The 24,075-nt window shown below is 39.6% G+C and overlaps 1 protein-coding gene across 6 annotated transcripts in view; it reads right to left on the reverse strand.

The window, feature by feature from the left end:
* CLPX (caseinolytic mitochondrial matrix peptidase chaperone subunit X) overlaps positions 1 to 24,075 on the reverse strand; it is a 34,927-nt gene that overhangs the window by 6,684 nt on the left and 4,168 nt on the right. For 2 of the 6 annotated variants that reach the window (XM_065558095.1, XM_065558094.1), the window contains exons 2-12: positions 21,898 to 22,076; positions 21,565 to 21,725; positions 20,026 to 20,143; positions 13,729 to 13,883; positions 13,004 to 13,163; positions 11,089 to 11,130; positions 9,541 to 9,717; positions 2,760 to 2,924; positions 2,306 to 2,394; positions 1,539 to 1,703; positions 263 to 562 (exon numbers count right to left, since the gene is read on the reverse strand). In XM_065558095.1, the coding sequence (XP_065414167.1) occupies positions 263 to 562; positions 1,539 to 1,703; positions 2,306 to 2,394; positions 2,760 to 2,924; positions 9,541 to 9,717; positions 11,089 to 11,130; positions 13,004 to 13,163; positions 13,729 to 13,883; positions 20,026 to 20,143; positions 21,565 to 21,725; positions 21,898 to 21,976 (1,611 nt within the window). In that variant the 5' untranslated portion in view covers positions 21,977 to 22,076. The remainder of the gene's footprint in view (positions 1 to 262; positions 563 to 1,538; positions 1,704 to 2,305; positions 2,395 to 2,759; positions 2,925 to 9,540; positions 9,718 to 11,088; positions 11,131 to 13,003; positions 13,164 to 13,728; positions 13,884 to 20,025; positions 20,144 to 21,564; positions 21,726 to 21,897; positions 22,077 to 24,075) is intronic. The other 4 variants (XM_065558098.1, XM_065558097.1, XM_005294811.5 and 1 more) reach the window with 3 other exon arrangements.

The following is a 24,075-nucleotide window of genomic DNA, read 5'->3' on the forward strand; positions in this document are numbered from 1 at the left end:
AATCTCTTCATCCCTGAAAATTAAAATTCCTGGCACCAAACCAAGCAACTAATGTAGTCACTGAGGCAATGAATAGGGATTCTCCCAATGAGTGGGGATTTATGCAACTCCCATTACTTACCATTCTTTGATAAGACGATGAGTTTATTTTCTTTGGTCATAAAGCAGACAATATATCTTTATACTGAAAAAGCCTTAACATGAATTCCATAACAAGGATACCAAAAGGATGTCAATTAGTAAGACACAGAAAAAATCAAACCTTGTCCATGCTGAATAATGCCTGGTATTGAGGAACAACGGCATTTCTTGGCTCAGTAAGAATCCGTACAAGTGTTTTCTCATCCAGGCTATGCAGGGGAACCACCACAGGTAAACGTCCCACAAACTCCGGAATCATGCCAAATTCAATGAGATCTCTGGCTTCCACATGCCGCAGCAAGCGATCTTTTTCTTCAATATCTTGCTGTGTATTGGACTCCCCACTTATGTTAGCGAGGTCAGCTGCAGCAGCAGCCCTTCTGCCTTTCCCCAAATTAGAGGGCGTGCCAAAGCCAAGATACTGCAAAATAAACACTGCATGTTCATGAAAGAGCTACAGTTCCATGTTTGCTTTATATAAATTTGGTGGCATGTGCATATTAGAATACATCAATGACAGCACTATAGACCAATCAGCTTTAATTACAAATTAACTGTTTCAAGAATGTACGTATAAAGGGCTTTCATTTTAAATGTTGTAGGAATTAACAGAAACCTGTTGTAACTTTAGTTCTCTCGACAAGGCACTAACACATAGTGACTACGGATCGGGCATGAAAGAGTCATATACTTTTCACAAATTAAGATGTGATTACATTACATACCTGGTACTAACTAGCTATGTGATACGAGTACCCTCTGATAACAATAAAAAGTACCTCTTCCAAAGTGAAACAGATGAACTTCTAATGAAAAAAAACTACACCAAAAAGCTTTACAAAGCTTGGGGTCAGAAATATAGACATAGGGTTACCAGATAGCAACTGTGAAAAAACAGGACGGAGGGGGGAGGGGGAAAGAGAATAGGTCCCTATATAAGAAAAAGTCCCCCCAAAAAGTCCCCTTTAAAGACGGGACATCTGGTCACCCTATTTAGACATCCAAAAAAGAGCGAAGTCGTGTGCCTCCAATTGCTGGTAAATAAGGGGGATTAAATAGAATATTAAATATAAAGAGAGAGAGAGAGAGAGAGTGAGTGTGTGTTTCCAATGCTTGCTCTCTGCTTCAAGCTTTCTATGCATCATATCATACATTTAAAGGAAATGTGATGGTAGCACACCTCCCCAACAGAATGGTTCACATAGGAACCCCATTTTTAAAAATTAAGGGACATTACAACACCTTCACAATTAACTTTTTAGCACTAGAATTCAGTTTTCTAGGTTCAGTTAGAGATCTCTAAAAATACAGATAACCCTCCCAAAATCATTAGCAAAAGAGCCACTATACATTTCAATATAGCTAAAAAGAGTTATTCTAAAACAATGTGTTCTCACCTTTTCATTTTTCCTCCTGCTGATGATTCTGTCAAGACCATTAAAGGCACCAGAAGCTACAAAGAGGACATTTGTTGTATCAACCTGCACTGTTTCTCCACGTAACTTACGGGAATTTTTTTCTGGAACATTTACGATTGTACCTTCTAGTAACTTTAACAAGCCCTAAGTAAAAACAGAGAGGTAAAGGCAGTAAATAAAGAATCCACATTATAACTTTAGAACAGAATGCACATCAAATCCTGTAACCTACTCACACCGGATTCAATGAGTCTGACCACCTGAATATGACAAGCAGGACTTGGCCCACAGGTCCCGAGCACCTGAGAATTTTTTCCAAGCCCACAACAAGAGCCAGTGGCAGAGATGGGAACAAAACCTAGATTGCTCATCTTCTACATACCACCTCCCATTGGAGAAGAATTGTTTCTAAAAATGTTTTTCAAATTTTTCTATGAGACATCAGTGATGAAGGGTTTTGGAGAAAGTGAAAAAACAGCATGTAGTGATTTTTAGTTTATGTAACTTGATACTTGAAAGCAGATAAGGATGATTTCTAATAAAACAATTCCACTGAGGGTTTTTTTGGGGGGAGTGAGGGAGGTGGAGAGCAAAATGGGGGTTAAGGGGCTTTTGATTAACCCTAGAATTTAATGAAATATGAATCTATACACATACAATATCTGCAACATGACAAGACAACATCAGAGACTTCATGTACTTTAATGATTTGATTTACAAGGCTGAAATAAAAACTGCATACTTACTTGTTGGACGCCTTCTCCTCCTACATCCCGTAACTGATGAATGCCTGGCACACTGCCAATCTTATCTACTTCATCCAGAAAAACAATTCCTAAAGTACAAGGAATATATTTAGAGAAGAAGCTATTTGTAAGAGAGAAAGATTATCTATGCACAGAGAAGAGTGCCATCTTACATAGAAGAGATTGCTATAGCAATGTTACAGAATGCTGCATGTTACATAAGCAACTTGCTGGATAACAAGAAAGGAATAACTTGTTACACCTGTTCATAATAATTTTTAAAATTAATTTACTAAGTTTTGAAAATTCTTATTAATGAATCAAAAAGAAGTCAAGTATATATACACCAAGAATGCTAAACTATTAAAATGATTCTTGGCACCAACTTACAGAATGTAATTGGGTCATGTATATTTTGCGGACAAACATCAGAAAATACATGGTCCAAGTTTACCTTGTTGAGCTTTTTCTACATTGTAGTTGGCATCTTGCAGTAGTTTTGCAATAACAGATTCAATATCTTCACCTACATAGCCAGCTTGAGTCAAGGTAGTACAATCACAGATAGCAAAAGGTACATCGAGGCATTTAGCTAGAGTCTGAGCCAGCAGGGTTTTACCTAAAAATTAAAAAAGAAAAAAACTACTACTTGTTCCGTAATATTCATAATTTATTTCTGTGGCAGTATACAAGACTACAAACATTTTTCCTCAATGAACATAAACTAGTGTGACGACATCATCATCAGACAGCTAAATTGAAGGCAACATGTACAGATATTCATCAACAATGTTTTCTGGGTAAGCTAGCTTTGTCAAACAACTATGCGGTCACCTTTTGATTCTGCCAAGTTGCGTGCATTTTAATGACATTCTATTAGTTTGCTCAGGATTGCCTATGATATATACACTACAGTTAACACAAGTTTGTGTGTTTATATATTGTAACAATTGTGTGCCAGTATAAACGAAATGTTACGTTACTGCCATTCATCCGTTAACTTTCAGGGCACTGGGGAAACCCTATCTGTTTATTCCGGCTTTTGCCTGAAACGTAGAGTGGCATAGCCATGTTTTGGCTGGGAGAGTACTGAGTAAATAATATTCTGTTTGTATTTTTACACACATGCACACAGACTTCTGAGTAACATATTATAAAAACTGAAATATAATTTTTCCTTTTTAGACCCTACAACAGCTGTGGCTTAGAAGGCGAAACAGCATCTTCCTCTAACCAGGACACGTCATCTTGACCTTGCCATGAGAAGTCTGCAAACTATGAACTTATTTTTTCTAGTTACATGACAGTTATATTTTTAACATGGTTTTAATGATTGATTAAAGGGGGGAAAACTGTGTAATGAAGGAAGATTCAGTAGCATAGTCTTTTTCTCCCTTCCCAACAATGCTTGTATGTAAGCGAGCAGTATGACTGCTCAGAGCTCCGGTATGATACTGCAGAAAAACCTGAGTGTCTCTGGATAAAGTTGAGAAGTGGGAGCAACAAGGGTGATGTCGTGGTTGGAGTCTGCTATAGACCACCAGACCAGGGGGATGAGGTGGACGAGGCTTTCTTCTGGCAACTAGCAGAAGTTGCTAGATCGCAGGCCCTGGTTCTCATGGGAGACTTTAATCACCCTGATATCTGCTGGGAGAGCAATACAGCGGTGCACAGGCAATCCAGGAAATTTTTGGAAAGCATAGGGGACAATTTCCTGGTGCAAGTGCTGGAGGAACCAACTAGGGGCAAAGCTTTTCTTGACCTGCTGCTCACAAACAGGGAAGAACTAGTAGGGGAAGCAAAAGTGGATGGGAACCTGGGAGGCAGTGACCATGAGATGGTCGAGTTCAGGATCCTGACACAAGGAAGAAAGGAGAGCAGCAGAATATGGACCCTGGACTTCAGAAAAGCAGACTTTGACTCCCTCAGGGAACAGATGGGCAGGATCCCCTGGGAGAATAACATGAAGGGCAAAGGGGTCCAGGAGAGCTGGCTGTATTTTAAAGAATCCTTATTGAGGTTGCAGGAACAAACCATCCCGATGTGTAGAAAGAATAGTAAATATGGCAGGCGACCAGCTTGGCTAAACAGTGAAATCCTTGCTGATCTTAAACGCAAAAAAGAGGCTTATAAGAAGTGGAAGATTGGACAAATGACCAGGGAGGAGTATAAAAATATTGCTCAGGCGTGCAGGAGTGAAATCAGGAAGGCCAAATCACACTTGGAGTTGCAGTTAGCAAGAGATGTTAAGAGTAACAAGAAGGGTTTCTTCAGGTATGTTAGCAACAAGAAGAAAATCAAGGAAAGTGTGGGCCCCTTACTGAATGAGGGAGGCAACCTAGTGACCGAGGATGTGGAAAAAGCTAATGTACTCAATGATTTTTTTGCCTCTGTCTTCACGCACAAGGTCAGCTCCCAGATTGCTGCACTGGGCAGTACAGCATGGGGAGAAGGTGACCAGCCCTCTGTGGAGAAAGAAGTGGTTCGTGACTATTTAGAAAAGCTGGACGTGCACAAGTCCATGGGGCCGGATGCGCTGCATCCGAGGGTGCTAAAGGAGTTGGCGGGTGAGATTGCAGAGCCATTAGCCATTATTTTTGAAAACTCATGGCGATCGGGGGAGGTCCCAGATGACTGGAAAAAGGCTAATGTAGTGCCCATCTTTAAAAAAGGGAAGAAGGAGGATCCGGGGAACTACAGGCCAGTCAGCCTCACCTCAGTCCCTGGAAAAATTATGGAGCAGGTCCTCAAGGAATCAATTATGAAACATTTAGAGGAAAGGAAAGTGATCAGGAACAGTCAGCATGGATTCACGAAGGGGAAGTCGTGCCTGACTAACCTAATTGCCTTCTATGATGAGATAACTGGCTCTGTGGATGAGGGGAAAGCAGTGGATGTGTTATTTCTTGACTTTAGCAAAGCTTTTGATACTGTCTCCCACAGTATTCTTGCCACCAAGTTAAAGAAGTATGGGCTGGATGAATGGACTGTAAGGTGGATAGAAAGCTGGCTAGATCGTCGGGCTCAACGGGTAGTGATCAATGGCTCCATGTCTAGTTGGCAGCCGGTTTCAAGTGGAGTGCCCCAAGGGTCGGTCCTGGGGCCGGTTTTGTTTAATATCTTTATTAATGATCTGGAGGATGGTGTGGACTGCACTCTCAGCAAGTTTGCAGATGACACTAAACTAGGAGGCGTGGTAGATACACTAGAGGGTAGGGATCGGATACAGAGGGACCTAGACAAATTAGAGGATTGGGCAGAAAAAAACCTGATGAGGTTCAACAAGGACAAGTGCAGAGTCCTGCACTTAGGACGGAAGAATCCCATGCACTGCTACAGACTAGGGACCGAATGGCTAGGTAGCAGTTCTGCTGAAAAGGACCTAGGGGTCACAGTGGACGAGAAGCTGGATATGAGTCAACAGTGTGCTCTTGTTGCCAAGAAGGCTAACGGCATTTTGGGCTGTATAAGTAGGGGCATTGCCAGCAGATCGAGGAACGTGATCGTTCCCCTTTATTCGACATTGGTGAGGCCTCATCTGGAATACTGTGTCCAGTTTTGGGCCCCACACTACAAGAAGGATGTGGAAAAATTGGAAAGAGTCCAGCGGAGGGCAACAAAAATGATTAGGGGTCTGGAGCATATGACTTATGAGGAGAGGCTGAGAGAACTGGGATTGTTTAGTCTCCAGAAGAGAAGAATGAGGGGGGATTTGATAGCAGCCTTCAACTACCTGAAGGGGGGTTCCAAAGAGGATGGAGCTCGGCTGTTCTCAGTGGTGGCAGATGACAGAACAAGGAGCAATGGTCTCAAGTTGCGGTGGGGGAAGTCCAGGTTGGATATCAGGAAAAACTATTTCACTAGGAGGGTGGTAAAACACTGGAATGCGTTACCTAGGGAGGTGGTGGAGTCTCCTTCCTTGGAGGTTTTTAAGGCCCGGCTTGACAAAGCCCTGGCTGGGATGATTTAGCTGGGAATTGGTCCTGCTTTGAGCAGGGGGTTGGACTAGATGGCCTCTTGAGGTCCCTTCCGACTCTGATATTCTATGATTCTATGATTCTAAGCACAGGTGGGTACAGGACCACCGAGTCATAAAATACCATGCATCACTTGCAGCTGCCATTTAGGGGTACAAACCACAGAGACCGTCTTTGGTGCTGAATTTTGCTGTTTAAAAGATTTTTCAATTACAGCCATGCACATGGCATTATTTTTCCTCTAGTGTTAGAGTGAATTAAAAATCCAAAGAATGATGCCTTAAAATGAATAAACCAAAAAGGTAACAAGCAGGAAGTCAGTTCACTATGGAGTGACTGACGTGCATGTCTGTTACTCACACTAAGGACTTGTCAACACTTAAAATGCTGCACCGTTGTAACTGCGCTGCTGTAGCACTTCAGTGCAGACACCACCTAAGCTGACGGGAAGGGTTCTCCTGTCAACACAGGCAATCCACCTCCTCAAGGTAAGTCAATGAGAGAATTCTAGTGCGTTTCTGCACTGGGGGTTAGGTTACTATAGCTGCATCTAGTGTTCCCTCTAATTTTTCCCACCCATGTGTGGAATGAATTTTGTTACGTGCACCAATATGGAGGTGAAGTGTGATACATGACTTTCACATTGGTGCACATAACAAAATTCATGTGGTGGGGGTGATACCGAGGAGTTCGGAGTGTGGGAAGGGACTCAGAACTTGGGTAGAGGGTGTGAGGGCTCTGGCCAGGGGTGTGGGCTCTGGGTTGGGGCCGGGGATGAGGGGCTCAGGGCTGGGGCAGAGAGTTGTGGTGCAGGGGTGTGAGGGCTCTAGCTGGGGATGCGGGCTCTGGAGTGAGGGATGAGGGGTTTGGGGTGCAGGAGAGTGCTCCAGCAGGGAGAGAGGACTCCCTCCAGCTCTCTCCCCTCACAGCAGCACCTGGGCTTGGGGGGGGAAGAGGCACCTCTCCCCATTGCAGCAGGTCTGGGGCCACAGGATAGACGCCCCTTCCCCGGCCGGGTTTGGGACAGGGTGGGGTGCCCCATCTGCAGCAGGTTGGAGGCTGGGCTAGGTGGGACCAGGGGGCACCGCTCCCCCGGCTGATCCCTGGGCGGGTTCCTTGAACACTTGCGGGGCGCTAATAGGCTGCTGTGCAGCCATGCAGCTTACAGAGAACTTAGGCTGCGTCTCTCAGGGCTGTGGATTTTTCACACCCGAGACACACAGCCATACCAAAGCAAATTCCCAGTGTATAGCAGGCCTCATTCACTACATTCATCAAGATCCTAAGAGGTGAGAGCATCTACACAATACAACTTGCCCTCACTGGGTATTCCACACCTCTGAAGATCAGTAGACACATTATTTTGCATGTCATAACCACATTTATTAAAGCACCTACAACACACTGGGTTTAAGAACTGGTTATTTTCTGAGCATACAGAATTTCCAGATACTGAACTGCATCCAGGCAGAGTTTGCTTTGATTTTGTTCTTCCCTACCTGATTCCAGACAATTCTGTTTCCACGCTATCAGTCTATAGTAACTGCTGTTTTTCACTGCTAGTAGCTGAGGTATGATTACACCTTCCTATAACCGATTCTAGCAAGGTATTTATGATGGTTCTGGAAAACTGCCTGAACCTTGCAGTACGATTGATTTTTGACCAAGATGAGCCACCCACATTCCACAGTACACATTATGGAGGTATCTGTGGGTAACACCAGATGGCCACCTGTCTTCTTGGATTTGAAAATATGATTTGCAGGCACCATTATCAGGATATAAAAATTGTGCATGGCACTTTTCTCCAATGATTACAGTCAACATTGTCCTGTGCTTGGAAGAAATCATCATAGTGGATGCATTTGAAGTATGGCAGAGAGCAAATTGGATCAGACAGGTAGTTGGAAAGGAGGGAGGTGTACTATAAACTGGCAGTACCCAGGTCTGAAGTGCAGAATTAAATGCTAACTTTAGTCTATGGAGGAAAAGCTCATTTCTATCTGTTTTTAAGTGAACTTCAACTTGCAGCATGTTTCAATACAGATTTCTTGTAGTTCAGGATAAGCACATACTATACAGCAAAAGCTGGGGTTTAGCATTTCTTTTTCCTGCTGTTTTTCCTGTTATTAACCAGCTGCTGTTGCCAAAAAGAACCACAAGAGACTGAAATTTCATAAAACAGGAACTCAAAATCTGTCCTGAGTCTGGCTCTGTTCAATATCTTCAAAAATTATTTGGATAAAAGCAAAGAGTATACTTATAAAGTTAATGAACAATACCCAGCTGGGAGGGGTAACAAGTGCTTTGGAGGACAAGATTAGAATTCAAAATGATCTTAAACTGGAGAAATGGTCTGAAATAAATAGGATGAAATTCAATAAGGACAAATACAAAGTATTACATTTAGAAAGGCAAATCAACTGCACAAATACAAAATGGGAAATGACTGCCTAGGAAGGTGTACTGCAGAAAAGGATTGGGGCTTATAGTGGATGGCACACAAAATGAGTTAACAATGTTGTAAAAAAAATACTGTTGTAAAAAAAAAGCGAAAATCATTCAGGGATGTATTAGCAGAAGCGTTGTCAGCAAGACACAAGAAGTAATTCTTCCATTCTACTCAGCACTGATAAGGCTTCAGCTGGAACACTGTATCCAGTTCTGGGCACCATACTTCAGGAAAGATGTGGACAAATTGGAGAAAGTCCAAAGAAGAGCAACAGTAATGATTAAAGGTCTAGAAAACATGACTTATGAGGAAAGATTGAAAAAACTGCATTTGCTTAGTGTGGAGAAGAGAAGATTGAGGGTGGGGACATACTTGAAGACTATTATGTAAAAGGTTGTTATAAAGAGGAGAGTGAAAAATTGTACTGCTTATCTACCTAGGACAGGACAAGTAGTAATGGGCTTAAATTGCAGCAAGGGAGAGTTACGTTAGACATTAGGAAAAACTTCTCACTGTCAGGGTGTTTAAGCACTGGAGCGAACTACCTTAGGAGGCTGCAGAATCTCCACCATTAGAGGATTTTCAGGACAGATTAGACAAATACCTGCCAGGGATGATCTAGACAACACTAAGTCCTGCCCCAGTACAGGTGACTGGACTATATACCTATCGAGATCGCTTCCAGTCCTACATTTCTATGATTCTATGCCATGCTTTTATTCACTCAACTGGTAACATAATAAACATATTTTTAGCTTATCTGTTCCCAAAGTACTCAAAATCTACAGAAGTGTTAAGTTACATACCTGACCCAGTTGGTCCAAGCAGCAAAATATTACTTTTTTCAAGATTTATGTCATCATGGGTTGAATCTAGTACTTCGCCTCCTCGTTTCTCCTGAGGCATCTGCTGGTTCACTTGTTGCTGCATTGATGCTCCTAAAGCATTACCATGGGGACTTATTCCAGCAATCTGCAGAAGTTCTGAAATTAACAATAAAAGTATTGTTTGAGAACCAGGTTTAATTTGAACTGGCAGAGTCTGACACTACCGTTGAGTAAATAATTAAAATTTTAACTGATGTTTTTTGTAATCTTTCAATGGTTTGTTCTGTGAGCCAGTAATCCTACCTTAGAAAATACTGCAGACAGGATTGCATAAACACCAAAAAAAGAGGAACTGCATTCCCATTGTTTCCATAAGCACATTTTTACATATTTGAAAAGATATTTCAAACAGAAATAGAAATTGTATAGTGGCTTATCTAAAACATTCTAATATGTTAAACAAGTGCATGCAAAATTCCTAGTCCACACACAAAACAAGTTACCAAGTATTTTTTCCTATACATAAATATATATAAAAACAAAAGGCACTTAGATACCATAATGCCTGGCAAAGTAGAAGAACTTATAAAAAAATTGCAAACTACTAATATACACAAAAACAATATACAGTTCTACGCTAAAAAGTGACTATATAAAAATAACTCCTCCTAACAATAGATCTGTGAGTTAGATTAGTGGTAAATTAAGGTCTTTATTCTTTAAACACTTTTTTATTCATTAGTACTGCAGTGCCAACAGAAAGATGGGAGAGTGAACTGGAGTCTATTCCTTCTCATTCATCAACAGAATTTTAACTAGTTCCAATTGAAAGGCAGAATTTTGTAATTTAAAGAAAATGCAATTGACCAGGTGTAACTAGGATTACAAATTGGTCTGCAGAAGCCTTATTACATGATGATGGATGCTGCATGAGGCAAGAACCACCCAGTTTGAAAGTTAGCTTGTAGTTAGAAAAAAAACTTTACTTGTGAGCTAAGCAAATGTGATCAGGTGTCAAGGAGACAAACATGGATCAGCCCAATGCCATTTTGACAGTTACTTTTCAGAGTACAACTACGTTGTAGCAAATACATTAATATAACATTGCATGATTAATAGTATACAAAAGTTGACATGAGGCATTACCTACTCGGCAGTGATTCACATTTCCCTTTGCCTTAGAAAGTTGGTATCAGATAGAAATTCATGAAAAATATACACTACAAATATCTCAAACTGAGTAAACAAGTCTAAACTTTCACTCTCTTTAATCAAGGTTAATTCTTTGTACAGATACTTATTTAGAAACTTATAGGTTAACATTTTACCTGCCTTCCATGTAGAATTATATACAAGGTCAATTCCTGTTCAGTCACAAATGCTCATTGAAGTCAAAGGACTACTTGTCTGAATAAAAGCAAGCAGGATTTGGCCCATAATTTCTACCAAGCCACCACTAAACTACTGTTCTGATGTTAATTTCAAGGGTAGATATTGCAGAGGAGGACATGAGGAGAGTTCACTTACTTGTAAATCTGTACTCATCCTCCCGTCTTCTTATTTCTAATTCTAAGAGAGAGGATGAAAACAGTAATATAAAAAAAAATTATATTTGCTCCACCTCTTGCCCTCTTCTGAATACATTTCATGGTGTAATCAAGGTATTACAAACAAGAAATCCCCACGTTAGCTTTTATTTGTCAGATCTAAGAGCTCCCTATTTGAGACTACTTAGTCATCTAAAATTGACTACCTGCTTCCTCTTGATTACAATAAATTAGCTGTTTTTACATCAAAATCTTAAAATACAAGACACTTAGTAAAAAAAAACATACCAGATTTAATCTGGATTTTTAAAAAGTATCTTAAACTAGCATTGTAATACTTTGATATAAGATTATTCTACATATTTTAAAAGACTATCAATTACAATTGTTAATTTTAATCTCTCTGGGGCAGGAAGTGTCTCTGTTCTGTGTTTATATGGTGCCTAGCACGAGATCCTGGTCTGTGCTTAGACCAGGGATCAGCAACCGTGACGGGCCGGGCCTGTTTGTTTACTTGCCGCGTCTGCAGGTTCGGCCAATTGCGGCTCCCAAGGTGCCTCCCAGCACATCTCTCGGCCCACACCACTTCCTGCAGCCCCCATTGGCCTGGAGCGGCGAACCGCAGCCAGAGGGAGCTGCGATCGGCTGAACCTGTGGACATGGCAGGTAAACAAACTGGCCTGGCCCACCAGGGGGCTTACCCTGGCGAGCCGTGTGCCAAAGGTTGCCGATCCCTGGCTTAGACAATTAGTCACAACTGCAATACATATAAATAATAATAAAACAGTTTCTGATTTCTAATTGTAAGATAAAATGCAGACAATGTGATTACTAAAGCATCATTTTTGTATGCAGTTAGCATACTAAACCTTCAAGTCAGAATGACACTCTTTATAAATCAAACTGAGTGAGCCTTGAATCAGTTATCATAGTTTAATCTCACTTCTAAAAATAAAGTAAACGGATACTACTGCATAACTATTGTGCAGCTAAAGCACTGCCAGCAAGTAACCTCATATGAACTTGTTGGATATTTAACAATATTAAACTGACCAACAGTTTCTGTTGACTTAGGAACAAAAATATGTAGTTAATTATTCATCAGGTTATACTAAATAGAAAACAATTTCTTTCTGAAACTCCCCTTAGTTGTTGCTTGCAACTGAACACTAAATCTGTTGCTCAAGTAGTAAAGCAGATTAAAAAAAAAAATGTTCATAGGCTCACTTTATAAAGCAATATCAGAGTCACCTGAAAGGGTGCCACCAACAGATGCTAAATATTTAAATAAGTTAGAAATTGCCCATGATGCCATAAAACTTTATGGCTTATTCACATAATAGTTACAAAACTTACATCTAGTCAAAGGTTAAAGGTACACCATGCAGCTAAAAATCATTTTAACACAGAACATAAAGAAAATTTAAAATTACTTTCAATTAACGAGTGTTAAAAGTTATTTACTTTTCATCATTTATGTTACATCTTTACTTCTTGCACATCACTCAGCTTGGCAAACAAAGAATTAACTTTGCTTGCTTGTTCTCATGCACTGACAAGATTGCAGCATATGAAAAAGCAGTTGCAAACATTTCAGAAGCTTTAAATCTAAGCAAATCTTTTTATTGAAATAAATTAATGGAGGCATTCATATTAATAAAAGTTTTTGAAACTGTTTGCTTTTATCTAGCAATTATGTCTACACTAGCCAATGAAATCATTTAAGGAGCCAGTAATATATTCTTCATGCAGGTATCACATACCACTGAATTCATCTGAAGTTTTACATGCAGAATGGCTGCTTGCATTTATTATAGCACCACCATAAGTACAGGAAAAAAGTCCACAGAGACAATACACTTTATAATCAGAAAAATATGAAACATTGTACAAACCTCTCGGTGTTAAAGAAGTCTGCTTTTCAACTTCTGCTTGCGATCTCAGATTAGCTGGGATATTGTTGTATATTCTTTTGTAATGATTGTACACAGCGACTGAAAGCACCTTCTTGGCAAAAGACTGACCAACAACATACTTGTCGAGGTAGTTGTAAATCTGAAAAATAAAATTAACTTAATAAGTAAATAAAAATAATTATATTTCTAAGCCACCCATGCACAATAAAAGCATTACAGGGTGCCACAGGGAAAAAATTAACACAGACTACAGAGATCTAAAACTGAACAAAACCTGAGTTTAAGAGACATCAAATTCTGAAATTCTAATACATAAAAGGAGCTGAACTTCAAGGCTTTGGAGCACAATGTGGACGGACCATAAATGGAGGCTATACTAACTGATCTAAACAGACTTGATTTTTAAATTTTGTTTCATGATCTGTGATATAAACTAATAAAGGTTATGGAACTGAGTATTAACTGTCCAATACATAAATACAACCAAAGATTATAAAACTAACAATTTTTCCTTCAATAAAATACTTCACTGTGTCCTGTAGAATATAAGTAGTAAATGTTTGAATTTTGGAGAACTAATTTTTATCATTTCTTAGATTTATGTCCCAATTGAATTTTAAACTTTGATTCAGATTTTTACAATGAAAACATTCAAATATGCTATAATGCAGATCAGTAAACTGCGGTGAAATTAAGAACCATACTTTTTTCGGTGGAGGAGGTGGCTTTTGTTGGAATGCCAATTTCACAGCTTCTGCTGCTGATTCGGGCTCTTTAATGATGCTCTTCTTGGAGTCTGCCTCTGACAGCACAACAAAAAAATGGTGACATTTTTCACACTTCACAAAACGGGTGGAAGCTGTAAAAAAAAGTAAAATGAAGTGGTAAGAGACTGTTTAGACAACATTCATTCAACTTTCTACTTTCATGCTACACAGAACTTAAACACCTGTAATAACAAACATTCTGTCAATTCCCTCCTCTGCCTCCAAGGTATATTTTAAGTTGGGATAACGTCAAATCCAGAGACAAAATTAGTACATACTCTGCATTTACGCAGCACTTTTCATCTGTTCACCTCAAAAGCTTTACAAAGCATTTAACAGATGGTGAAATTCATACAGAGAGGCAAAGCAATTTGTCCAAGATCAGACAGTGACAGACCTAGGAAAAGAAGGCAGGTCGCCATTTCCAGTTTGGTGCTCTGCTCAGTAACAACTGTATTCGAAGGATGAAATTCACCCAGGTGTGGCAATCTCTTTCATGCTACTTGAGACATGTGGAGGGAGCATAAAATACACAGGGAGCTCTATAATCCTGTATACACAGGGGAAGGCACATAATTTGGCTCTAAACAGACTAGCACTACTGGATCCACAATACACAGAGAGAGGCAACAACTACTGGGCCCGGCCCATAAACTGAAAAAGTAACACTGCTCCCTTCATGTATGCTCCCCTGCATGGAATTAATCACGCTATCGTGAACGGTGGACGTTGGAGTCTGGAGATTTCCCATAAAACCACCGACTATACAAAACTCTGCTTACTGTCAACCAATTTCTAATCAATTTTGAACATAATTTATATCAAATTGGTATTTCAGTTTCTTTTAATGTAGTATGGCAGTATATTGAATGGCTTCAATCCAAATATACTAAATCAGTAGTGACAAATTTTCAATAAACACATTTAGAATATACAAGCATTTACACTTAAAAGAACAGACAAAAACTGAGGAAAATGTGACGTATAATATGACTTTCCCTGTCTAGTGAGCAACATTTTGGTTATCACTTCAAAAATTAACTAATAGTGTTCTAGATATTTTTTTTTGGAGATGTCATAATAAAAAAAACCTCAAGAACAAATAGATTTTCTTAAGAAGAACATTTTTCTGTCTTTGGGAATCAATTTGAAGTCTGAGTTGCTGCTGTCCTAAAAAGAAAGACAAAGAATCAGATTCAGAAACCTGAAAAGCAGGTAACAACTTGTGGACTGGCACTATTAAAGCTACTGTCTGTTTCAGAAGAGCAAAGAAAATGGCATCTGTTCTAGATGATTTCAAAGAACAGAACCATAATCCAACATTAGTGTTCAATTCCTGCTCCAGCACTTGAATGTCCTCTGTTAAGTGTGCCAAATAGGTGCAGCATGACCTACTTCGATAAATAACTACTTCTTATTAAAATGATTAGGTGAAGAACTCTATTAACAATCCTTTGAACTTTTAAAAAGTCTTTAGAAAACAGGTTGCCCAGCCAAATTCTGGGTAATTTTATTGCCAATCTATGACAAGAACCAAAAAAATTTTTACGTAGTGCTCATGCTTCCCATAGAGCAGATGTTAGGAGAAACTCATCCAACAGATAAGATACATATGTTCCAAAATTCTGTAGCTGCACAAATCAAATTAGATTTTTATAAAAAAAAATACAAATCTGTGAATTGTAACAGATTATCAAAGTGCTGCTGCACTGTGGAAACTTCCCTGCTCTTAATCCTATTCCTTTAAGCAAAGTGAACAGAGGAGATGGAACACTGCAGTGGTAACAGCATGAACTGCTGATATCATAGGAGGGAGGGGGAAAGTGGAGAAGAGCAAAGGTCACTCACTTGCAAGCAACCCTCCTATGATATACTATCAATTGCCAATATCACAGGGAGAGTGTGCGTACTTGCACAAGCTCAGAACATCCCAGACATCCTTATTGATGGCTAGTACCATGGGAACATTCTCTTCCCTCACATCATGCTAGCACTCAACAGTAGCACCACAGAATGAACACGAATATAGTCACTCCCTTAAGCAAGGGAGAAAAAGGAAAATAAAGGCGAGGCATTATATTTTGCACTTTTACAGCAGCTTTCATTGGAAGATCTCAAAGTACTTTACAAACATTAAGCCTCCCAATACCCCTCTGAGGTAGCTACATCCCCCATGTTACAGATAGGGGAAAATGCGGCACCATGGTGATTTTCTCTGAAGTCAGAGCAAGTCAGTGACAGAGCTGGGATTATTAATGCACCAAGATCTTCTGACTAGGAGTTTCATGCTCTGAACATTAGTTCATGCTCCCTCCCACTGCTGTGACAAAGGAAAATAAGATCATTTAGTTTCCACAGCAATGCTCATGTTCAAATAGGAAGGAACCAGAACCACTAGGAAATTGTGGGAGTGTGGGTTTGGTTTTTTTTTTTTTGGGGGGGGGGGGGGGGAAGGGGGCTGCTGAACACTGTTCTGATGGCCCCACAGACTCCGTAAATGTAAACTTCAGAGCTTTTTATTTTAGACTCTAAAACGATAGTGTCAATGGCAACTGGCAAAACATTTTAAATCACCAGCTTCACAGAAGGTCACACTTTTTAGCAATTTTCCCAGGACAGAGGAGATGTAAGAAGCCCTGCAGATCTCCAGAGCCAGCAATAATGTTATATTAAGTACACACAAATGTCTGTGCAATAGTTCCAATTTCAAGTAACTTCACTGGCATGATGAGGTCTGCAAATGTTGGGAGTGAAGGACCTCCCGCCGTATTGCCGCAGCAGATGGCGGCTTTTTTTTTTTTTTTTTGGTTTTGGCTGTTTGGGGCGGCCAAAACCCCGGAGCCGGCCCTGACTTCATGTCTCAGGCATGAATTTTATCTCACAGAAGGAAGCACTGATCACAGGATTTCCCTCCACACAGCCTGACACCTAATGCCAGGTACAAGGAGTGTTGAGCAAATGGGTAAGAACCACCAAGATCCCTTTAATACCTCCAAAGAGCCCAGGAAAGAAGCTGAGTGTGTTGGAATAGCAGAGAATCACAAAAGCATCGTGCAAGGTTCGCAGCAATATGTGATGAAGAAGCACATTACAAACAAGCTGCACTGGAATGTCAAGCTGTCACTCCACCACCCAATGGCTCTTTGCAACTTGATTCATGAATAAAGCAGCTCTTACTCAATTCCATTTTACTATTCTGTTAATCATCTCAAGATGAGTACAGAGTTAATTTGATGTTTAATTTTTTAAGTGTGTGGGGCACATCCTGGATAAATGTGTTTTCCTTAGTCAGTAAATATGTAATTAAAACCCTGAAGATTTACAAGTCAAAACAACAGTTTTGTTTTGTCTTTGTAAAGTAGTGGCATTACAGGCTTAGCTGAAAATCAAGTTACCGTCTGTTTCATAGAATACAACCACCCATTAATAGTTCTGGGAATGGAACTTGGATGGAAATTTTGACAGTTTATGGAGGATTAGAACACCGCTTGCTTCCCCACAGCTATTCTGCATTCTATAGTGCAAATAAACCCAGAAAAGAAAATAAGTAGAGTAACACAAAAACAGATTGAGTTAGGGAAAAAATGTACGGTACTCAAATTAACAGTTTGAAAGAGAACTGAAAAAAAGATGTAAGGAGTCCAATGGATTTAGGAAGACATTGATGTAAGCCTAAAAGGAATATCTGAAATATTATAGCAATGACAACTGATTTTCTTAAAGATCATAGTTACTAGGAATCCAATGACAGCTCTCCCTCTGTTCGATCTCTGTAAAAGCCCTAAATAAAATAAAAGAGTTGGTTCCACTCTTACTTGTTGCAATGCTGCATTGTATAAAAGGACCTTTAAAAAGACTCTTTAAATCCTAGCCTCTCGAGAAGGATGAGAAATTAGGAATATCCAACTGCCTAAAAGAGGCCATCCTCTCACTGTATCTTGATGCTTGAGTTCTCTCAAACCTCCATCAGCCTCAATCCTCCTTTTAAGGAAACGTAATTGTTTTTTAGTCTTAGGGAAGAGGGATAGCTCAGCGGTTTGACTATTGACCTGCTAAACCCAGGGTTGTGAGTTCAATCCTTGAGGGGGCCATTTAGGGACCTGGGGCAAAAGTCTGTCTGGGGATTGGTCCCCCTTTGAGCAGGGGGTTGGACTAGATGGCCTCCTGTGGTTCCTTCCAACCCTGATATTCTATGATTATGTGCCCCATGATATCCTGGTTAGATTCCAGTCTGGCTCTGGTCTTTTTAAATTGAAAATATATCAGCCAAGCTTCTCTCCCACATCATAAGAGAATGAGCTTCATGGCAAGATAATTTCTAAACACAGATTAAAGTATCTTCGTGACACTGATGATATGTAAGAAGCAATAGAGGGTCCTGTGGCACCTTTGAGACTAACAGAAGTATAGGGAGCATAAGCTTTCGTGGGTAAGAACCTCACTTCTTCAGATGCAAGAAGTGAGGTTCTTACCCACGAAAGCTTATGCTCCCTATACTTCTGTTAGTCTCAAAGGTGCCACAGGACCCTCTGTTGCTTTTTACAGATTCAGACTAACACGGCTACCCCTCTGATACTTGATGATATGTAAGTGTCTCTCTGTTGCCCATGGACCCAACAAGTTTGATCTCTGCTCTGAAGCAGTTCTTGGATGATGTTTCCAGCTGGATGCACATAAACAACCTCATCATCCACCCTGGTCTGGGTGGTAACAGAGGTGGAGATAGTAATTTTGAGACTCTGTTTCCTGATGTCTTTGTTTACAACTGGGTGTCTTTTGAAGATGGTGAGTCAAATTAAGAATCTTTTCCTCACTTTCAACTACACCCTTTCTGTGGAAAGTCCCATGTGATGAACAGGTTCTGAAGTGTTTATTCCAGCTGTGCAATTAGCGCCGGATTTGCAGAAATTCTGAGCACATACATTTTTAACTGAAATCAACAGAAGCTGCAGGAGCTTAACACTTCTGAAAAGCAGTCCCTCTTTCAGGCTGATCCTTTATCTATCTTGGGACTATCTTGCAACACCAAGCTATGTCCCTGGGACCATAAAGTTGGATTACTGCAATACCTTCCTATCAAGGCTTATCTGTTTGCAGCTTGTTCAGAACAAAGCATCAGAAATCTGCTTTTTAGTTTAGGTATCTGTAATATTACACCTACCCTGCACTCTTTACAGGGACTTTAAATTGACCTTGTTTTTAACCCTGAAACCCTGGCTATTCTCGAGACCTCATCCTTAAGTCTCATCAAAAGAAGCTGATGAATATTTGTGCTCTGACAACCCAAATTTTTAGAGACCTCTATTACTTGCTAGGTAAGCAAGAGATTGTGCTTCACTCTAGTAGATCCTAAGGCCTAGGATTCATGCTGCTCTAGACAACTGCCTCAGCTCATCTGTCTGAAGTGCTTTTAAGTATGACTACTTTTAGTCCTATAGTTACATTACTCTCCTCATTGATCCTCCCTTCAACATCTCTGGTGTGCTACAACCCCTTTAACTTCTGTTTAAAAGAATTAATTCTAAATATTTTAAACTTCATGTATTAAAATTCTTGCTGTACAGTACACAAAGTGTCCAGGGAAGGCAAAGGCTGCACTTCAAAAATAAGATTCATCATCAGTGGTGGTCTGGCATTTGATGTTAGAAGATTTTTTCCCCATTCATTGTGAACTCAACTACTCTTCTGAATACACTATGGCTCTTATTCTGGCCTACAAGGTCCAAAACATACAATTCTTCTAATATTTTCTAAACTGTGGTGATTCTCTTAGTGGATCAGCAATTCATCCTACTCTTCCTATTGCTTAAGAAAAAGGTTTTAATGGTAAATAAGCAAAAATCATGCACATGCTCATTAGAAAGCAAGTCAGGAGCTGAAGTCATATTGTTTACATGAACACCTCTGCCACAAAGATACAAAATGTAATAGTTCAGATAAGCTTACATTGTTCACAATATTGCTCTGCCTATTGTTGACCGAATTCTGCTCCTGATTACACTCATTCAGTTACTCCTGATTTACAATGTCAGTGACATTATTCTGGATTAACACCATCATAGCAGGATATTTATATGCATGGCATAAGTATGTGAAATTCTCAGTCTTCAGAATAAAACTTAGCTATCGGAACAGAATGGTTAAAATTTTAGTTTAGAAATCATTCCAATGTTTTATAGAAATGGAGAATCATCCATATAAATCAGAACACAATAATCCTTTGTTAACACTTACACACAAAGGTCTCTACATGTGTGCACAGGTCACCACACTTTGGGCACCGCAGCTGGTTTCCTCCTTTCCCCGAGTTTCCAGAACCTGACTTTTTACTGCCTCCCTCACTGACAGATTTCTAAAGAGAAACAATAAAATAATATTTCAATTGTTAGTTCCATACAATGAATTTCAGATTTGTTTCATTATACATACCGCTGTATATAATGAAAAAAAAATTGGCAGCTAAAATGGTCTATTTTCAGTATTTGAAAAAGACTTCAAACATCTACAGTAAGAGAATTTAAAATTTCATGCTTAAAACAGGCTAACATTTTCACAAGAGACAGAAGTCGTCTACATTTTAAAAAGTGACTAGAGATTTCGGATGCTCAACCTGAAATACGTTTAAGACACCCGTTTTTTCAGAACGTACTGGGCACCCATCCTCTCAAAAACAGGCCCTTTCAAGGTGTCTCAAAATGAGTACTCAAAAATTAAGGCATCCAAAATCACAAGCCCCTTTTGAAAATTTAGGTTCTAACCACCAAGGCCTCATTTCCCAAACTTTTGAAAGCTGAGCCCCAATTTGGTAAAATTAAACTAGTTGTGCCCTCCTTCAACCCCACCACACGTTATCAAAGGCCTATCCATCTCACCTTTTAAATTTTCAGTACTAGTTCATTAAGGCACATCCCACATTTTGGGAAATGATAGAAATATCTCCTCTCTCGCTTTTTTTTTTTTTTTTTTTTTTTTTTTTTAAACACATGCTTTGTTAGCTATTTCATTGCTTATCAATGTTGACACTTGAAGTATCTTAGTTAGCACTCACTGAAAGATGGGGCTGCCCATATCTCAAAGCTATTGTTTCAGGCTCTCTGCAAACTGATATAGACATCACTACATTGGCTAAGCCCTCTTTATGTTTTGAAGGTTTTCTCTGTAATCATAACAGCTATAGACTGACTAAAAATATACACACACACACAGGAGCCTCTGAAAAACCAACACATCTGTCCATGCCCCTTGCTAGTCCTTCACATCCCAGGAAATAGTTTAAGAATGGGGTAAAACAAAGATTAAAAGTAAGTTCATAACAAGAGTAGCAATTAAACATATTATAAGACTAAAATGAGTCTTTTCCACAAAGTACCCTTTCTTAGTTCCATAGCAACATATTATAGAAGTAATTAGAAAACCATAACATGTTTGGTTTCAAAAAACCAAAATAAGATTTAGTCAGTTTTTTAAAAAGCGTTAAAAGAGTTTCAGATACTACTTCTATCTGCAAATGTGTGTGGTTTTATAACCATATTTCACAATATTTTCAAAAATATTTATCTCACTTTTTGCTGTTTGAAAGACCTAAACAATAGGGGAAAGTGACTATAAACCAAGTATTTGTGCATTTGACAGTACAAAACCATACAATGAAAATATTTTTCCTCTAATCTTTTCAGTTACAGTAATCTGAAGGGTGACTAACAGTAGGTAAAAATTTCAGAAAGGAGTGTGGTTAAGAGATCCCTGTAGCAATAGGTAGTGTATGCAGACTACCTTATTGCCATCGCCAGAACCATCCTTGCTCGCGCCATCTTTCGAAGCAAAGTATGCTGGTGTTTCTGAAAAAGTTCTAAAAGGAATCCTTCTTAGAGACCGAGTTTCAAAAGTCCCAATTCTTCCTAAAACAGCGAGACAAGTACGACCACAAGTAATACCTGGAAATGAAACAAATCCTGTAAGTCTGTGGGGCACACATCTTGCTCCCCGCAATCCAAACAAACTGTGTGTGTAAAACTGGGAAAATACACCACGTTATCTATTATTAGTTTGCTTTATGGTGTAAGAGAGAACAAGATATAATAGTTACCACTCTAGCTAGTATTTTACCATTTATCAGAAGACATCTGAAGTGCCAATATATCGTGTATGGAGAACCCCTTTTCACAACTTCCTCAGTCCTTATCATATGGCAGTGAAAAGGACTTTTCTTTTGGTCAAAAAGTCACCAGCATTTCAGAACAATTCAAAATAGGATTTATTTGAAAGTTCCTTCTGAGGCAGAAGAGCTACAGTAAGATAAGGGAATACAAGCTTGGATTTCCTTTGACTTAAGGAAGTCAACAGAACACCGAACACTACTTCTAATATTCATCCCTGTGAAGACTTATTTTCAATTAAGTTAACAGGTTAATTCAGCAGACAGTTCACATACAATGGGCATTTGAATTTTATAATAATAAAAATTTAAACAGTAGTCCCAAAATATTTCACTGTGTATACACACATCCCCATAACATTATATACTACCATGCAGAAAAATACAGATTAAAAATGACAATGTAGATCCCATTTTTTACACCATTATAGTGTAGTGAAGATTTCTACTAGCATTATAGTCAAATAATTATTCAGCTAGGTCTGTTAGGGATCAGACTTCCTCATGCCTCTGACCACCACAGCCAGGCCGTCAGAAGCCTGTAGTATGGACATGGGCAAACTATCAGTAGTGGTTAGTTAGCAAACAGTACTACAGTTCAGCTCTCAATGTCCAAACTTTAGTTATCCAAAATAGCATCATGTCCCCACCACAATATCTGTCATATCAAAGATTTTCTTGATAATCCAAAATTATTTCAGGTCCCCTGCAACATTTAGGTAATTGAGGTTATAGTACGCTAGTGACAGTTACAAAAAAGCACAATCAGGATGAAAAAAAGATCAACCTTTAACATGTATTACGAAATGAGGTAACTGCAGAGATAATAATGAAATGACCTTTGAAATGTCTCCTAATCATATGAAATGTATCATGTAAGTGTCTTAGCAGTGTAGTACACTGGTCTTCATTTGGCAGAATCAGAATCCTTGATGCTTACTTGTAAACATTTCAAAAAGTCAGTTTCCAGGAATTTTCAGAAGGTCAGATTTGAAGAAACAAATTATTAAGGGGGAAATGAAGGGGGGCTGTTATGTTTGGCAGCATGGCTATCTTCTATAAACAGTGGGGACAAATTTTAAATTAGATATTCTATTTTTAACTTTGGCTGTTTTAAATGATTTATTCCCAACATGAAAAAACTCCTCCATTAGGCTACCCAAACTGTTGGTATTCTTGCAATAGCCTGGGAGAAATACTCCACACGTGGGTGGGTATGAGCCCACCTACACTATTCCTACAGTTTTAGAAGCTTTAACATAGATCAGGGATCGGCAACCTTTGGCACACGGGCCACCAGGGTAAGCACCTTGGTGGGCCGGGACAGTTTGTTTACCTGCCGCATCCGCAGATTCAGCCAATCACAGCTCCCACTGGCCGCGGTTCACCGCTCCAGGCCAATGAGGGCTGCGGGAAGAGCCGTGGGCCGAGGGATGTGCTGGCTGCCACTTCCTGCCGCCCCCATTGGCCTGGAACAGCGAACCATGGCCAGTGGGATCCACGATTGGCTGAACCTGCGGACGCGACAGGTAAACGAACCGGCCCAGTCCGCTAGGGTGCTTACCCTGGCAGGCCGCGTGCCAAAGGTTGACGATCCCTGACACAGATTAAAATATGAGAAATGGTACAAAATTCAAGTAGCAATGATACATTTGAGATCTAGATTTCATGCTAGGGAGCTACTACACATAACTAGTAAACAATGTGAGGGGAATTCTAAGGGCTGACCTACAGGAAAATGCTACTTAACAATAATAATATAGCAGTATACAGTCAGCTCCTGTTTTTTATTCCAGCTAAATTTGGACTGGGATAGGTGGAGGAGGATTGAACCCTGGGAAGAAATCTCATCCACTGAAAGTTTATCATCTCAGCAGAACCTTCTAACACAGGGACACACAGATGAAGAGGATATGGATGATAGGATGAGTGGAGTTGTTTTGCAATGAGACAGAAAATGATTTCCAGTCACTTCTAAGACAGCTCATCATGAATCTAAGTCTATCATTTTAATTTATCAGGATTTTGTTAAAATAAGTTCAAAGAAAGACATGTAATTTTGTTCCAATATTTGACCTTCAGAGTTTTTCACTGGCTATCAATCACCTCAACATTACACGTTATTCCCT

This window comes from Chrysemys picta, chromosome 10, assembly GCF_011386835.1.
Source record: "Chrysemys picta bellii isolate R12L10 chromosome 10, ASM1138683v2, whole genome shotgun sequence".
NCBI lineage: Eukaryota > Metazoa > Chordata > Testudines > Emydidae > Chrysemys > Chrysemys picta.